This window comes from Musca domestica, unplaced genomic scaffold (assembly GCF_030504385.1).
Source record: "Musca domestica strain aabys unplaced genomic scaffold, Musca_domestica.polishedcontigs.V.1.1 118, whole genome shotgun sequence".
Taxonomy (NCBI): domain Eukaryota; kingdom Metazoa; phylum Arthropoda; class Insecta; order Diptera; family Muscidae; genus Musca; species Musca domestica.
The window spans coordinates 506911-524678 of record NW_026712149.1 but is presented as its reverse complement, the minus strand read 5'-3'; the positions used below and the strand labels follow the sequence as shown (position 1 = coordinate 524678).

Sequence of the window (17768 nt, the reverse complement as noted above, 5' to 3'; positions counted from 1 at the left end):
ATTGGTATGGGCAATATTACAAGCAAATCGAACATTTATATCCAATTTATGGAAAATCATAAATTTCATATTCATCTCAGGTTTCTGACAAAGAGAGATATATTTAGATATAGCATGTTGTAAAGAATCTCTGACTTGTTTCGCAAGTTATTACAGATAAAAGTATTGACAATTGTCAGGTCAGGTTAGGTAGTAAAAGAAATGGTCCGATCTCTACCATCTTTATAACGGATATTGTGTTCATGGAAATATTGAGATATACTAAGTCTTGAATGGAATCTGATGTTAATTTCGTTTTTTATGAGCTTCATGGATATTTAAAAATTTCAGCCTTTGGACCGATACCAGAAGGATTGGACCGATATATCCCATCTTCACAACAGATCTTTTGTTAGTAGAAATAATGGGATGTGTGAAATATAAAGAAAATCGGATGCTTATTTCGGATTTTTAACGTTTTAAAAGGTACCAGAAGAAATGGTCCGATCTCTACCGTTTTTATAACAGATCCTGTGTAGATAGAAATATTCAGATGCACCATGTCTAAATGGAATCAGATATTAATTTCGCTTTTTATGAGGTCAATGGATATTCAAAATTGTCAATTTTCGCACCTGACCTAGCACTGACGCAAATATTAGGATTTGTAAAGTTGGACAAAATCGGATATTCGTTTCTCTTTCTGTGCAAAAAATATTTTTTGAAAATTTCCACATTTGTGGGCGATGTACCAGAAGGAGTGGACCGATGTTTTCCATCTTGGTACCAGACCTTGGGCTAATAAAATTATTGGGATGTGTGAAATTTGAAGAAAATCGGACTTTTACATCACATTTTATTTTTTTTTTCGAACATTCCCACGCCTCACATTCCCACCCCTGCCGACCGAGGGGGCGACCTCCCTTTACGGAGGGATCGCGTACACATCATGATCCGCATCATAATGGGAATTCAGTAGGAAATTGAAAACCAGCTACAGAATCTAATTCATCAGCTAGTTTGTCAAATAATAAAACATGTATGTTAATTGTTTAAAAATAAAATTATTCTAGATTTAATAACTTCTAAACTCATACAAAAATCTACATTACAATACACAGAATTAAAGTCAACACATATTTTATTAAGAGGTTCGCCCATTGAATAATTCGTGCGGTGAAAATCAGTATATAATAATTGGTAGTATCTACTAGATCTAAAAGGAACATTAATTCTAATAGATGAGATTAGGAAATCTGAAGGTATATAACCATTTAATATTTTTAGTACAAACATGGAGTTCAACATAATACGTCTGCTTTTAAGTGTAGGCAATCTAATTAATTTTAGCCTGCTAGCATAAGAAGGCAAAACAAAATCACTATTCCAATGTAAACCTCGTAAGGCAAATAGATCTAGCAACAGAGTAATTAGTGTAGTCTATTGTTAAGCCTGATTTTTTATATTTACGAAAAAGCTTATTTTTAGAGTTTTTTAAACTTGATAACTCAGAGGTTATCCATGGATATTTATTTGAATTTTTAACTCTAGTGGTTGGAACACATTCCAGTTTAAATCTATTTAAAATATCATAAAATTTATCAATTACATATTCTAAATCTGTATGGTTGTTACACAGGCACACAGAAGCCCAATTTACGGAGGAAATGAGGGTATTAAATTTTCGAAAATTAGTTTTTTTGTAATTAAGGACAGTTTTAAATGAGTCGGACTGACTTTCTTCAATTACATAACTGTGAGTCATGGAGATATATAAAGTTGGATGGTATATATGTTCAGGAGTGCATATTGGAGGAATTCTGAATATATCAAAATGCTGCGTTATATTTACAAACGCCAAATCAAGAATTTTGCCGAGGGAATTTTTCACACTGTTTATTTGATAAAGATTTAAGTCACACAAACTATTTATAACATCAAATGTATACTGGGTACTGTTCATTTCGGATGGCAAAGGAATCAAAGCTTCAGAATCTGGCATTGGAAGCCACCTAATGGAGGGCATTTTAAAATCACCAAGGATCAGAATGCGATCGGAATCTTTCATTTTTTCAGTGATTAAATTTATTGCTGATAAATGCTGATTATAAATGTCAAGTGAAGATGAAGGGGGAATATAAGAGCAAGTTACAAACAATTTAGATATGCCCAATTCAATGGAAACACCAACAAATTCTATATCAAGAAAATCATTTAGATCAATTAAATTAGTGGTATATTTGGTATCAACTGCAATAAGGACGCCACCACCTTTTTTACAAACACGATCGTTTCTAAATATTTGATATTTTGAACATAAAATTTCACTATTTAATATAGATGTTTTTAACCAAGTTTCGGAGAAAACCAATACATTATAATTGAAAAAATGCTATCAGTATATAAACTGGTTAATTTTGTCTTAAGCCCCCTCACATTCTGATAGCAAATAGAAAATGAGTCATTTAGTTTTTTGGCACCGAATCTGGTCTAAGAGGCAAATGCGCTAAATTATCGGATCTCTCCACAAATTCTTTAATAAATGCCCTAGCAGGCCAAAATTCTTTTAAAATCAACTGTACAAAAATACTTTCAGGCACAACGATTTTGAAGGAAGATCTACTTTCAGAAAATGCAGATCGGAGCTTATAGCATCTCAAAAAGTAATATCCCTCAATTTTTGATTTTATATAATACATTATGTCATCGGCCGTTGTTTCTGGCGCAAACCTTGTTGCAAATATCATTTTCATGGCGGGAGCCATAGATAATGATCTTTGGACAGGTTGAGTTTTGCCAGTAGCAGTCTCGGGACGATCACTAGTGATAAGTGAAGGAAGTGATTATTCCTGTATGTTACGAGTAGATTGGGAGGTTTTCTTAGAAACCTCACTATCAATACTCATAACTTCAGGATTATTTACCCCTTTACCTATACCACTGTTATCTACCGGAACTGGGTGTGTAACAACACTGGCATACGACTCTTCACGTCCAGTCTCAGTTGTTTATAAGAGTTGTAATTATTTAAAATGTTGACCCTTTGTGGGGGAGCTACCTGATGAAGTGGACCGATATTGTCCACTGATGAAAATATTAGGATTCGCAAAGTTGGAGTTAAATCGAATCATCCTTTCTCTTTCTGTGCAATCTAAGTTTGACAATAATATTACCAACTTTGGATCAAATTGGATACTCCCTTTGAGAGTTATCGTGAGCACCAGTCAACCAGACAGACAAACGGACGGACATCGCTAGATCGACTCCAAATGTCCTGAAACTGATTTCGACTAAGCACGTTTTGGCCGTATCAAATGATATATATCCCCTGTAACCATATAGCTGAGGGTATAAAAATCGGATTCCTCACTTGCTTTTTTTAAGGTAAATTATACAGAGAGGTATGCGAGCGGACATTGCTAGACTCACTACACATGTTATAAAATGGATTTCGTCCAAACATAAACCATCATTTCGATTAGGCTACATTTTTTAGGTTGAGGGTATAAAAATTCCACGTTAATCAAAAATGCTGAAGTAATTTACTTTTCAGTTTCTTGAATACGACATTTCTGCCTACTTATCAAAAGTTAAGCAGATTTCGATAATATTTTCGAAAAGAAAAATTCAATATATTCTCCTATCATACATATTTCATGTCAATGTAGGTCCAGGATCAACATAAAAGTTCGTTCACACAATTTTCTAACCTTAACTTATTTTTGTGATTTTTCAAAATTTTCGTATTTTCAAAAATTCCGTTAAAAAAACTTTGTATAATCTCAAAAATATATTTTTTTCTGAATAAATTTGATGAATCATACCACTCCCAGAGGTATTTAAAATTGCCGACAGCACGTTTTTTTATTTTTAAATAATTGCCACAAATTTGATTTTTGTGCTCCATTTAACAATGAATTTAATTAAGTAAAGCCACGCATTGTGTTTTTAATTTAAAAAAAAATGCTGGCCAATATTGAGACCACAAATATAATTAATAAGCAACTTAATCATTATTGACAATTGCTTGGTGTCGATTTAATTTGTTTATGTTGGCAAAAACGTAAACTATTTTTTTTATTTAATCAGCTATAATTAACAATAATAATGACAGTTGCAGGTAATGTGGAAAAAAATGATAAAAGGTATATTTTGATACTTGAATTAGGCTATGCAATACGAAAATTATTTACTATATTCTGGGACGCAGCATAAGAGAAGACCGTTTTTCCTATATCATCAACTTTTTCCTGTCATGGACCGAGTTTGGGACCTTTATGTCCAAAGAAAACATTTTTTGAGGACCTTATCTTGCAAGACGTTGAGAATCATAGACCTTCAAAACCCATTTCTCGAAAGTTCATAAATTTTAAAATTTTGCTTATTGAGAACTTGGGTAAATTTTTATTGTCGATCATTTGCTTGAATTGTCGGCGGCTTCCTATTTATAGACTAGAACCAGCGAAACAATTATTAAGGAAGTGAAAAACATTAAGTTCATCCGGGCTGAACTTTTAAAAAACCCTCCTCCATTTGGTAAAGAAAGAAATATATCAAAGTAAATGAATTCAAACGTGTTCCACTTTAAACTACGTATATCCGTTTGGATAATGCAGTTAAACTTTTCAAAGAACCATAAACTGGGTGAGGCCGTTGTATGGGGCCATACCAAAACGGGAACCTTTATAGACAATTTTATACTTCAAGGATTGTCGTCTACCAAATCTTCTTAAATACCAAATTTGAAACAATTTCGTTGGTAAATGTGACTAGGATTATCACCGTATCGGTGGGTATAGTTTTTGTGTGCGCTATTGGAAAGTGTGAACCTAAATATTTAATGTTCTGCCACCGGAGCTAGAACCCATTATGAACTACAAATACCACTTTTTACGCAAATCCGTGGGAAAATATGACAAAAATGATCAAAATACCGAATATCGGGAGGAGCCGTTATATGGTGGCTATACAAAAACCTGGACCTATACATACAATGTTTCGCCACCGGAGCTCGAATCCATTATGAACAGCAAACACCAATTTTTTTAGACAAATCCGTGAAAAATGTAACAAAAATCATCAAAATCCCGAATATCAGAAGGTACCTTTACATGAGGGTTGTGCATAAACGTGGACCTATACACACAATGTTTTGCCACCACTCTTTCTGGTACCTCCACCACAAAAGATCGACATTTTTACTGCACAGAAAGAGAGATTTTGTCCAACTTTGCAAATCCGAAAATTCTCATCAGTTCTAAGCCAGGTGCGAAAAGGGGAAATATCAGTCCGTTATACATGATGGAATCCACCCCCACAAAGCGTTAAAATTTTGAATAGTTATAACTCATATAAAATGTGATGTGAGAGTCCGATTCTCTTTACAATAATTTACATTTTCATTATGCACATCATAATAATTTTATTAACCCAAGTTCTGGGATATATCTGTCGACTCCTCTTGGAACTCCCCCACAAAGGGTCAAAATTTTGAATATCCATTAAACTCATAAAGAACGAAATTAAGATCCGATTCCATTCAGATTTGGTACTTATCAATATTTCCATCAACACAAGATCTGTCATAAAGGTGGTAGAGATCGGACCATTTCTTCTGGTACCTCCCCCATAAAGGGTCAAATTTTGAATAACCAAAACGATTATAAAATCCGAAATAAGCATCCGACTCTCTTTATATTTCACACATCCCATTATTTCTACTAACACTATATTTGATGGGATATAATTGTCCACCTCTTCTGGTACCTCGCCCAAAAAGGGTCAAAATTTTGAATATGGATGAAACTCATAAAACGCGAAATTAACATACGATTTCATTCAGACTTGGTACATATAAATTTTTCCATTAACACAAGACTTATCATAAAGGTGGTAGAGATCTGACAATTTCTTCTGGTACCTCCCCCATAAAGGGCCAAATTTTGAATAACCAAAACGATTATAAAATCCGAAATAAGCATCCGGCTCTCTTTATATTTCACACATTCCATTATTTCTACTAACACTAGATTTGATAGGATATAATGGTACACCTCTTCTGGTACCTCGCCTACAAATGGTAAAAATTTTGAAAATGCATGAAGTTCATAAAACGCGAAATTAACATCCGATTGCATACAGATTTGGTATATCTGAATATTTTCATTGACACAAGATAAGTCATAAAGATGGTTGAAATCGGTATGTGGTACCTCACACACATTTTAACATTTTCTAAAAATTATCACATATCGCATATAAAGTGAAGGAAGTAACCAATATTGTCCAAATCTGACACGTCGCAATATTTATATCATATTTATTTATGTCCGATACGAAATGGACAATATCAGTCCATTCCTTCGGAACCTATGCCATAGAGGGTCAACAATTTGAATAATCATAACAGAAGTCAGAATATATTTAAATAATCGAACATTGGCTTGTTTTAGATATATTTTCACAATCTGCTTGCTTTTCGTAATTATTTTTGTGTTGCACAGTGTAATCTTAGAATTAAAAAATATATACAGTATAACTAAAACTATATTGACATGATCGTCGATTTTACCGGCTGATGAGTACTTTCAGTACTTTGAGGTATGTGCGACTATGCGGAAGAATAATATTACGATATGTTTAATTTTGTTCAGAAAAGGGGAGGGTGTTGGGAGGGTTAGACTTATTTTGAATATTGTTTGGTTAACGTTTAAATTCTGGAATGAACTGAAAACTCTTAAGTGAGTTATCCTGTTTAATTTCCTGATAGATGGATGAAATCTACAACATGCCTTGGATGTACTGCAAAACTTCCAGCCACTGGATATTTAGGCTTAAATCCAAGCAACAAGGATTAAGTTTTGGGTCATGCACAAATCCTGGACATACCAATCCGTTGGAATATATTACGTGAAGGTGATAGGATTGGTGACCACATGTCCACTTTTATCGACTTCAATTACATTGATGTTACCATACCTCATAGGGATGCCTGGACTGATGGCGAACCTCCTCTAGACGGTCTGGCTATATTTACAAACGGCTCTAAGATGGATGAAGGAACCGGTGTTGATGTATTCTGCCCAATCAATAAAAACTCATATAAGCTTAATGACAAATGCAGTGGTTTTTAGGCGGAGATTCTTGCAATAAAAAAGGCAGCCGAAATGGTATGTGGATAGTGAAGCGGCCCTCAAAGCTATCAAGTCAAGTGCCATTAAATCGAGAGTCACTCTTGACTGCAAGGTAGCCCTCCTTGAAGCACGTGGACTCATTGAGCTTTGTTGGGTTCCAGGACATATCAATAAAGTAGAAAATGAAGTGGCTGATGAATTGGCTTAAGGCGGATCCCAGTCGATTGATGAGACTGTTAAACCATCAATAAGCTAATGCTTTGGCTGCTTCAAAAATCACACATCGAAGAAGCTGGAAGAAGTTGCCACTTGGAACCCGGTTTCAGGGTATCTAAGGCCTTCGGGCCGGCAATCTCAAGGAGAAGAACAAGCTCCCTTTTATCACTAAGTAGGTCTGATCTTAGAATCGTGGTGGGCAACTGAGTTGTCACTGTAGTATCAGACGTCAAGATGGCATAACAGTATTCCTGACTGTAGACCATGCGAAGATAAAGAAGGGATAGAGACGTTATCCAACGAGAGATATAGGCTACTTGACAGCAAACTGGCGAGAGCCATTCTCTGGCTAGGCATACCACACTCCTAACTACACATCTCTATAAATCTTTCCTTCTCGTTTCTATATCTCTTCTATACGTAAAATTTTTCATTTCTTCCTAGGGGGAACACAATGAACCAAATGTCTCCGATTGAAGTAGTTACCTAATTCGAGAAGCTGCACATCCTTAAACTAAACCAAACCTAAATAGCAACTACTAATGTCATGCTGCACGTCCATGTTAATACAATGGTAACCTGGCATAGTGATTAAGTTTTATCGATTGTCATTACATACATATATCTATAAATAAACATTAATTGTTTTTATTATATATTAATTAGTGTTGTTTCTCCTGATTTATATTGACCTCGTAAATTATTTTTGACTGAAAATTACAATTAAAAACAAATTAAGCCGTTAATTATGAAAATGGTATAAATCCGTAACAGAGTCTTTGTTTAATTTGCCAGAAACGTATTCAATTAAAAGTGTATTAAATCGTCGTGGAATTCTCTACGAAATATTGGCCATCAAATTAAAGAGTCGAATATTTTATTTAGAGTGTTCGCTTTAGATTCCAAAAACATTTTGTATTAATCCTGTAGTATTTTGGCCTTGGGATTTATTTAGAAATAAAATTGTAGTAATTGAATTTATTTTGTTATACCCTACAACACTATGTATTGGGGGTATTATAAGTTTGATTGGGCCAGAATTTATGTAACACCTCGAAATATTGGTTTCCCATATAGGAAAGTATATATGGATCTTCCTAGCTCGCCGAGCTGAGTCGATCTAGCTATGTATGTCCGTCCGTCCGTCTGTCTGTCTGTCCGTCTGTCCATGTTAATTTGTAATCACTCTACAGGTCGCAATTATGGCCCGACCCTTACGAAATTTTGCACGAAGGTGGGGTTAGGGTTAGAATAGAAGCCTATTTCCTTTGTAGATGATCGCCAAATGTTTAGGGGTTGAAATGGACCAAATACTGAAAAAATGTCCGATTTTGCAGTAGCTATACAGGTCGCAATTATAGACCAATCGACCAATCGGAATTTCGAATGTAGCTAGAGTTTAGGGCGGGGAAGAAGCCTACCAATTTGGGTGGTCATCGAATAATATTTAGCGGGTAAAATAGACCATGTCTTTTGTGTTGAAAAAATTCAAAATTTTTCATTAAACCGTGAATTTTTTAAATCCCGGCGAAATCACAAAGTCATGACAAAGTTACTTCTGACTTTTACATTGATGTTAACATCCAACAAATCGGATACATAGCAAAATATGTTGAAAGATCTCTTATATGTCGAGAACGGCTGAACTGATTTCGACAGTTCTCATCAATTCAGAATGGCCTCTTGGCAGAAAAAAAAAACGTCTAAAAAAATCGTAACATTTTCTCATATTTTTTCAATTTTGTCATATTTTTGGCATATTTTCATTTTGAATTAAACATGTGGTAACATTTCTACAGCTAACAAAACTAAGTAGTTAGAATATCAGGATATCATATACAGATCGCATTTATGGTCCAATCCTTACGAAATTTTGCATGGAGATAAGATGAGGATCAGAATAGAAGCCTACTCTTTTTGGAGATTATCGCCATATATTTAGGGGTTAAAATGGACAAAAATATTGCCAAATTGTCAGCAGGTAGTAATTATCGCCCAATCCTCACGCACATTTGAATGGGGGTTACCGGACATTGCAAAAGCCAAGCAGTTTTGGATGGCCATCCAAAAATATTCAATGTGTGAAGGAGTTTGCCAACTTTTGTAGACAAAATACGAAAATGTCCATTCCAGTGACTCTTTGGAGAATTCACAAATACAAGAAAGACGCACTTCTGACTATTTCGTTAACGCTGATTTCGTTGAAGAATATAGTTAAAGTTGCTATTATTCGAAAATTAGAGAACGAAACCAGATGGTTTTCTTTTATTATTTGTCACAATATCTTGTGGAATTCTTTCGAGTATCTCGCCTATATAAACTGTATCGTTTATTATAGTGTTGTAGGGTATTCAACGGTCGGCCCCGCTCGACTGTAGCCTTTGCTTACTTGTTTATTTATACCCTACAACACTATGTTGGGGGTATTATAAGTTTGATTGGGCCAAAAATTATGTAACACCTCGAAATATTGGTTTCCCACATAGGAAAGTATATATGGGTCTTCCTAGCTCGCCGAGCTGAGTCGATCTAGCTATGTATGTCCGTCCGTCCGTCTGTCCATGTTAATTTGTTATCAAGCTACAGGTCGCAATTATGAACCGATCCTCACGAAATTGATAAGTGAGGTGGGGTTAGGGTCAGAATAGAACCCTATTGTTTTTGGAGATGATCGCACTATATTTAGGGGTTGAAATGGACCAAAAACAGAAAATTTTCCTGATTTTGCAGATGCTCTATAGGTCACAATTATGAACCAATCGACGCGAAAATTTATATGGAGTTAGAGTTTGTGACTTTGCAGAAACCTACCAATTTGAGTGGCCATCGGACAATAATTAGCGGGTAAAATAGACCCTAACTTTTATGTTAGAAAATAGAAAAATTTCCACTAAACCGCGAATTTGTTTAATCCCAGCCAAATCACAAATACATTAAAGAATCACTTCTGACCATTACAGTGATGCTAATAGCCAAGAAATCGGATATATATCAAAATAGGTACAATACATTTGTAAACGAATTGATCTAATTTTTTCTGCTTATAAATCAAGAACCGCTGGGCCGATTTTCACAATTCACATCAAGTTGGAATGGTCTCTTGCCAGAAAACGATAAAATCTAAGATAATCGCGGGATAATATACCAAAAGTTATATTTTTGTTTCATTTGTTCAATTTTGAATTTTAAATTTTCTAAATTTTTACACCCCCCAACACTACGTTTTGAGGGTATTATATGAATGTCGCAATTATCGTCCGATCCTCACGAAATTTTGCATGGGTGTGGGTCGGAATTGAAGCCTATTGTTCTTAGGATGTGCATTTAGAGGTTTAAATGGCTAAAAAATTTTAAATTTTTCTAATTTTGTAGTCGTTCTATAGGCCACAATTGAAATCTAATCGACACGGAATTTTGCATAGGAAGAGAGTTGAGGACAGAGAAGAAGTCTAGCATTTTGGATGACCATTGGATTATATTTAGCTGTAAAATGGACCACAACTTTCGTGTGCAATTGTTTTTAATGCTTCAAAATACTACGGAGTGCGTAAATATTGGTCAAATTCTTCGGGTCAAAAACGAAATCTTCCAAAATGGATTTGCATATAAGGGGACTTCGAACATTTGTAGTGTTGTAGGGTATGACATGGTCGGCCCCGCACGACTATAGCCTTTGCTTACTTGTTTTTTTTTTTTTTTGATAAATGTACTTAATCCATTTTCATTAGATACGACCCGCTACCACATGTGGTGATGTATGTATATTTCGCGGTAATTGTAATACATTATGTTGTTTGTAATAAAATCGTATACGTTTACAAGTGAGGCGTAAGCAAATATTTTACATCAACTATTTACTTTTTTGTTTCTTTATTTCAACAACTTGTCCCCCAAACAGTTCTTGCACGTGTCAAATGTGCATATTGTACGTCTAGACATGGTCTATAATTTTAAATAACTCGTTTTAGTAATAAGTTTGAGAAATGGAAAGTAGGACAAACATTTTATTTTTCATTAATTGGGTTATTCAGAGTTGTCGTTGATTTTGTTGTAAATTAATTTAATATTCTTGTAAAAGAATTGTGAAACAAGTAGGGAATTAAAATCAGTTTATGATACATTTTTACTATGCCTCACAGTAGTTGTGATCTGGACAACGTTTATTACAAAATGGCTCTACATGCCACACTAGAAACGAACTCATTGTTCTCTTATGGGAAACATATCCGAGTCGTATTATCATTCAAAGAGGTGATCATAATTTCACGCAGACATTTTGTTATTTAGCATTTTGTGACTTTTTACCAAGGTCAACGCTAAGATCCCAGTGTCGCTTGATGGAATGGATTTCGTGAGGCTAATCTATATATACGGAGTAGAAAAGCGTTCTCTCTGACTGATCAAGAATCAACACCTAAGTTGCGGAAACGGCTGAAGCTAGAATCTTAAAATTTTGCATTAGGATCAGTCGTGGTGCATAGGCGTGTGATAAGGCTGGGTTTTTGGAAAGATGTACTAAAATGGTACGAATATTATTAAAATGTACTAAAAATTTAAACCTTTGTATTAAACAACCGGAATGAGCTAGAATTATGAAATTTGGAATGAGATAGAAGTACCAGTACTAAACTTGGTACTCGGTACCATTCGGTGTTATGTGAAGGGATAGAGCTAACAAATTGAAATTTGGTATGAGAATTAAAGGTGGAAAGTAAGTTTGATATGTGAAGATAATTTTGGAACTAAGTGTGGAACAGATTTTTTTGGGGTGAACGCATGTAGCTGAAATTTTGTATCGGGCTCTTTGTTGTGGTGGTTTTTGTGATATAGAGGGAAATGGGTACTAAAAGTGCTCGAAGGTGCTAAATAATACTATTTTTGTTAGAATTTGGTATTGGGCGTTGGTCGCTACTAAGTGTAGCCTGGGCCTATGGAGGTTATTTCGGAAATGTGTATTATAATTATGCGAAAAGTACTAATGGTAAGGTATTGGGTGAAGGAACACAGATAAAATTCTGGAAATTGATATTTAGATAATTCATGGTATCTATGTTTAAGATATGGAGATGGTTTCGGAAATGCGTTCTAAATTTTTATGAACAGCACAAATTGGTACTATATTTGCTATTGTATATATGGGCTGGAATCCTCAAATTCGATATTGAGGTCGCTGTTGGTATCTGGAATTGAGATATGTAAATGGGCTGGAATCCTCAAATTCGATATGGAGGTCTCTGTAGGTATCTGGAATTGAGATATGTAAGTGGTTTTGGAAATGTTTATATTAATTGCACGAAAAGTACTAAATTTGATATTTGTTGAAGTAATAGGGCTGGAATCCCGAAATTTGATATAGATTTCATGGTTAGTCTGTCTGTGTCTGTGGTTAAGATAAGGAGACATTTTAGAAATGTGTACTACAATTGTTCAAAAAGATCTACGAAAAGTACTAAATGGTACTAAATTTGCTTTTGGGCAAATGATAAAGCTGGTATCCTCAAAGTCTTAAATTTTGATATTGAGGTCTCTGTTGGTATTTACAATTAAGATATGGAAATGGTGTTGGAAATATGTACTATGATTGTACGAATAGTGATTAATTTGGTATTGGATGACGGGATAGGGCTGGAATCCCGAAATTTCAAATTGAGGTCTCCCTTTGTGTCTGGTGATGGTTTTGCAAATGCATACTATAATTGTACGAAAAGTATTAAATTAGGATCACTGTTGGTGTGTAGAATAGAGAAATGTAGATTGTTTAGGATAGGTATAATAAATGTAACGCCCAAACATGAAAAAGGTGTAAAATCTTAAAAGTCTGAAAATGTAGTACGATGTGTGAAGATTTGATTAAAAAATGTTTTCAAACTAAACAAATTGTTCATTTTAAGTACATAAAACCCCTGCCACAGGGCGGTGTAGGGTATAAACATATTCTACTATTTCAGAGCATTCAAACTTCGTAATATTTTTCATGTTGGACTGAAATTATACGATGCTGTATGTGTTTCAATTTCAGATAAACTTACTTACCAAATTCTAAAACAAATAGCATTTTTATACTCTCAGTCATATGGCTAGAGAGGGTTTATAACATTTGAAACTGCTAAAAAGTGTCTCATAACAATATTGGCCCATTCCTTCGGAACCACTCCATAGAGGATCAACAATTTAAATAATCAAACAAGTAAAAAAGCAGTAAGTTCGGACGGGCCGAACTTTGAATACACTCCACCATTTGGAACGAATTAGGACATTTTCAAAAAATAAAAAAAAATCCATTAAAAATTCTGTTAAAATCTCGGAAGGTGCCGATATATGGGGAGATAAACGATATTGTGGACCTATAAGAAAAATTTATGTCTAGGTATAAAGTACTCACAAATAACTACTTGTATAGAATTTAAAACAATTCGGTTTAAAACTGTGGCTAAAATCATCAAAAATTCCGAATATCGGGGGGTACCGATATAAAGAGTGATTTTTTAAGAGCTTGATAACTTTTTTTAAAAAAAAACGCATAAAATTTGCAAAATCTCATCGGTTCTTTATTTGAAACGTTAGATTGGTCCATGACATTTACTTTTTGAAGATAATTTCATTTAAATGTTGACCGCGGCTGCGTCTTAGGTGGTCCATTCGGAAAGTCCAATTTTGGGCAATTTTTTCGAGCATTTCGGCCGGAATAGCCCGAATTTCTTCGGAAATGTTGTCTTCCAAAGCTGGAATAGTTGCTGGCTTATTTCTGTAGACTTTAGACTTGACGTAGCCCCACAAAAAATAGTCTAAAGGCGTCAAATCGCATGATCTTGGTAGCCAACTTACCGGTCCATTTCTTGAGATGAATTGTTCTCCGAAGTTTTCCCTCAAAATGGCGAGCTGTGTGGCATGTAGCGCCATCTTGTTGAAACCTCATGTCAACCAAGTTCAGTTCTTCCATTTTTGGCAACAAAAAGTTTGTTAGCATCAAACGATAGCGATCGCCATTCACCGTAACGTTGCGTCCAACAGCATCTTTGAAAAATACGGTCCAATGATTCCACCAGCGTACAAACCACACCAAACAGTGCATTTTTCGGGATGCATGGGCAGTTCTTGAACGGCTTCTGGTTGCTCTTCACTCCAAATGCGGCAATTTTGCTTATTTACGTAGCCATTCAACCAGAAATGAGCCTCATCGCTGAACACAATTTGTCGATAAAAAAGCGGATTTTCTGCCAACATTTTGGTAAAAAAAATTCAATGATTTGCAAGCGTTGCTCGTTAGTAAGTCTATTCATGATGAAATGTCAAAGCATACTGAGCATCTTTCTCTTTGACACCATGTCTGAAATCCCACGTGATCTGTCAAATACTAATGCATGAAAATCCTAACCTCAAAAAAATCACGCTTTATAAGGGGATTTTCGATATCATGGACCTATATAGAGAACTCCATGTCAGGGGGTAAAGTGTTCACAAAGAACCCCTTTTGTAGAATTTCACACAATTCCATTAGAAAATGTGGCTAAAATAATCAAAATACCGAATATTGGGGGGGGGGGGGTGTACCGTTATATGGGGGCTATGCGATATCGTGGACCGATATAGCCCATCTTCGAACTTGACCTGCCTGCAGACAAAAGAGAGATCTGGGCAAAATTTTAGCTTTCTATCTTAATTCGTTTAGCCTGTAGCGTGATTACAGCAGACGGACAGACGGACGGACAGGGCTAAATCGTCTTAAAATTTTACGCTGATCAAGAATATATTTAATTGTTGGGTCTGAAATGATTATTTCGATGAGTTACAAACGGAATGACGAACTTAATATACCCTCCATACTGTGTATGGTGGAGGGTATAACAACGGGGCTTTTATACTTTTAACTTGTTAGTATGGATTTCAATACACCTTCTCTTTCTGGGCTGCTTCACAGACAAATGTACCTTTACTTTGGATACAACAGTTCTCCGTAATTAAAAAGTTCAAAATTCAGGCTTACGTCATTTCATTTGTGAACCAGCCAGACACCCTAATTTTACAATTCTACATTCATATGCAGATAAAATAATTGTCTTAGTAGATTATCAAATCTCCATCATACAACCATATATATATGCCTAATCTTCTTATTGGTGCTGAATATCTATATGATAATTGGAGTATAAAACAGCTACTCATACAAAATTCTAACGACTTCCTGGCCATTGGAAATTGTAATTATTTCCATGTTACCGCTTAAGGTCAGAGTTGGGTTTTATTCTATTAACGTAACCTAGAAAAACAAAGACAACATTAAGCTTTTTTAGCCTACATAGAAATTAATATGGCATAATCACGATATAACCCCGAAAAAAAACACACACATTCTGCGTAAATTCCTAAAGACTAAAATAATCCCTCAAGTAAATCAAGTCTGGGGGCAACATTGAAAAAAAATTAATTACTTTGGCAATGTTGAGTGTTGAAACCTCCACAATAAACCCATATTCTTCATGTAACAATACCCGTGAAACCAACAAACGCCATACATGACAAACCAAAACCATAATTAATGACAGATTAGTCGTGAGAAAAATATGCAGAACATGATATGAGAACACATAACTTGGCTTTCACAAAAAAAAAAAAAAAAATAAAATAAAAAAATAAATAAAAAGAACCCATGAAAAGCAGAACGGAGAAAAAAATCTCGCACTCCACACAAACACACAAGGTAATGTGTTGATACACTAGCTGGCTTACTAATTATATCCGTGTTTGAGAAATAAAAATATATATATATATATATATGTATGTACTATGAAGTACCATAACAACAGCGATATTATAAATATTAAAACAATGCAACAAACATGGATGTGTGACACCAAAAACAAAGCAAAACAAAACCAAACCAAACAAATACAAAATCCATGGAAACTGGTATCAGTCTAACATAAATAAAGTTCTAAAGCTGGCTAATGGCATGCCAAGCTGGCAAACAACCAAGGGGAGGCATACACACGCCATCAGTGCGCCACCAACCCAGTTGTGTTTTTTTTTTCAGGTTTGTGCCTTAAGTCTTTCGTTTCTGAGGAGAGAATCTCAGTAACGCTCCATTGGGCCCAATACAGTAGCTGTTGTTTATTGTTGTTGTTGTTCTTGTTCTCGTTGTTTATTATTTTACTTTGATCATTTTCCTATCCGTCTCGATACGTACCTGTTTTAATTGCCAATGCAAGGTGTCCACTTGATTCTGTAGAATAACAGCTTCCACATTTGTGGCATTGTCATGAACAACATCGTAGGGAAGTTGTTGCTGCTGCTGATTGCTGGCATTTGTTGCCATTATTGTTGGTATCATCAGTTGTCGATTTGCTTTCACATCGTGATATTTAAATTGTAAATTGTCGTCATTATCGACATCAAAGAAACTGCCATCCTGTAAATAGTGATGAAAAGGGAAATGATTTTATTAGTTGTCACTGCGGGCTGCGGGAAATTGGTTAGAAAATAAATCTGTAAGAGGAGAATAAGAGTCGGGTGGGATCGGCTACATGATACACTGAACATTTGTGAAAAGGAAATAGAGATCCTTCCAAAAACAGAAAAACATAGTTTCGGAAATAACACATTTTTAGCTATCGATTGAAATTTGACTCTCCAACATAAAACGACTATTACACAAAAAGCAATATAAATAATTTCGAATTATTTACAAAGAGCTCCACTGATATCAGTGCTAGCTCAAAAATTTAGCACTGATATCTGTAGTAAATCTGTCCGTCTACTGTAATCACGCTAGAGTCAAAACAAATTAAGATAGGAAGTTAAAATTTTGCACAGATCAATATTTTGTCAGTAGCCAGGTCAAGTTCGAAGATGGGCGACATCGGTCCACGATCGGTCCGATATTCGGTATTATGGTGATTTTAGTGACAGTATTCATCGGAATTGTTTCAAATTTCGTATTTGAAGTTCCCAATAGATATTTCCATCTTTGACTGAAAATTGCTCATGCAGCTCCATGTCTTCTTATAGCCCCCATATAACGGTACCTCCCAATATTCGGTATTTTGATGATTGTAGGCACATTTTTCGCTGTAATCGTCTGAATTTCTACACAAGGAGTTCTTTATGAGTACTTTACCCCCTGCAAGAGAATTGTCTATATAGGTCCACGATATTGTATAGCCCCCATATAACGGTACCCCCCCCCCCCCCCCCCCCCCGAAATTCGTTATGTTGATGATTTTAGCGACTTTTTTTACCGGAATTGTTTCAAATTTCGTATTTGAAGTTCGTAATGGGTACTACAGCCTGCGTATGTAGATTCACGTCTTCATATAGCCTCCATATAACGATACCAACCGATATTCGGTATTTCGATGATTTTAGGGCATTATTCACCGGAATTGCTTCAAGTTTCGTATTTAAACTTCGTATGGCGCACTTCAGTCTGTAAGGTAAAATTGT

The 17768-nt window shown here is 35.1% G+C and overlaps 1 protein-coding gene across 1 annotated transcript in view; it reads right to left on the bottom strand.

Annotated features, from left to right (window-relative positions):
* The window catches only part of LOC101900612 (probable serine/threonine-protein kinase cdc7), a 194173-nt gene that overhangs the window by 14358 nt on the left and 162047 nt on the right, over positions 1-17768 (bottom strand). Inside the window, exon 2 of the mRNA XM_059132267.1 lies at positions 16513-16734. Within this exon, the coding sequence (XP_058988250.1) occupies positions 16513-16734 (222 nt within the window). The remainder of the gene's footprint in view (positions 1-16512; positions 16735-17768) is intronic.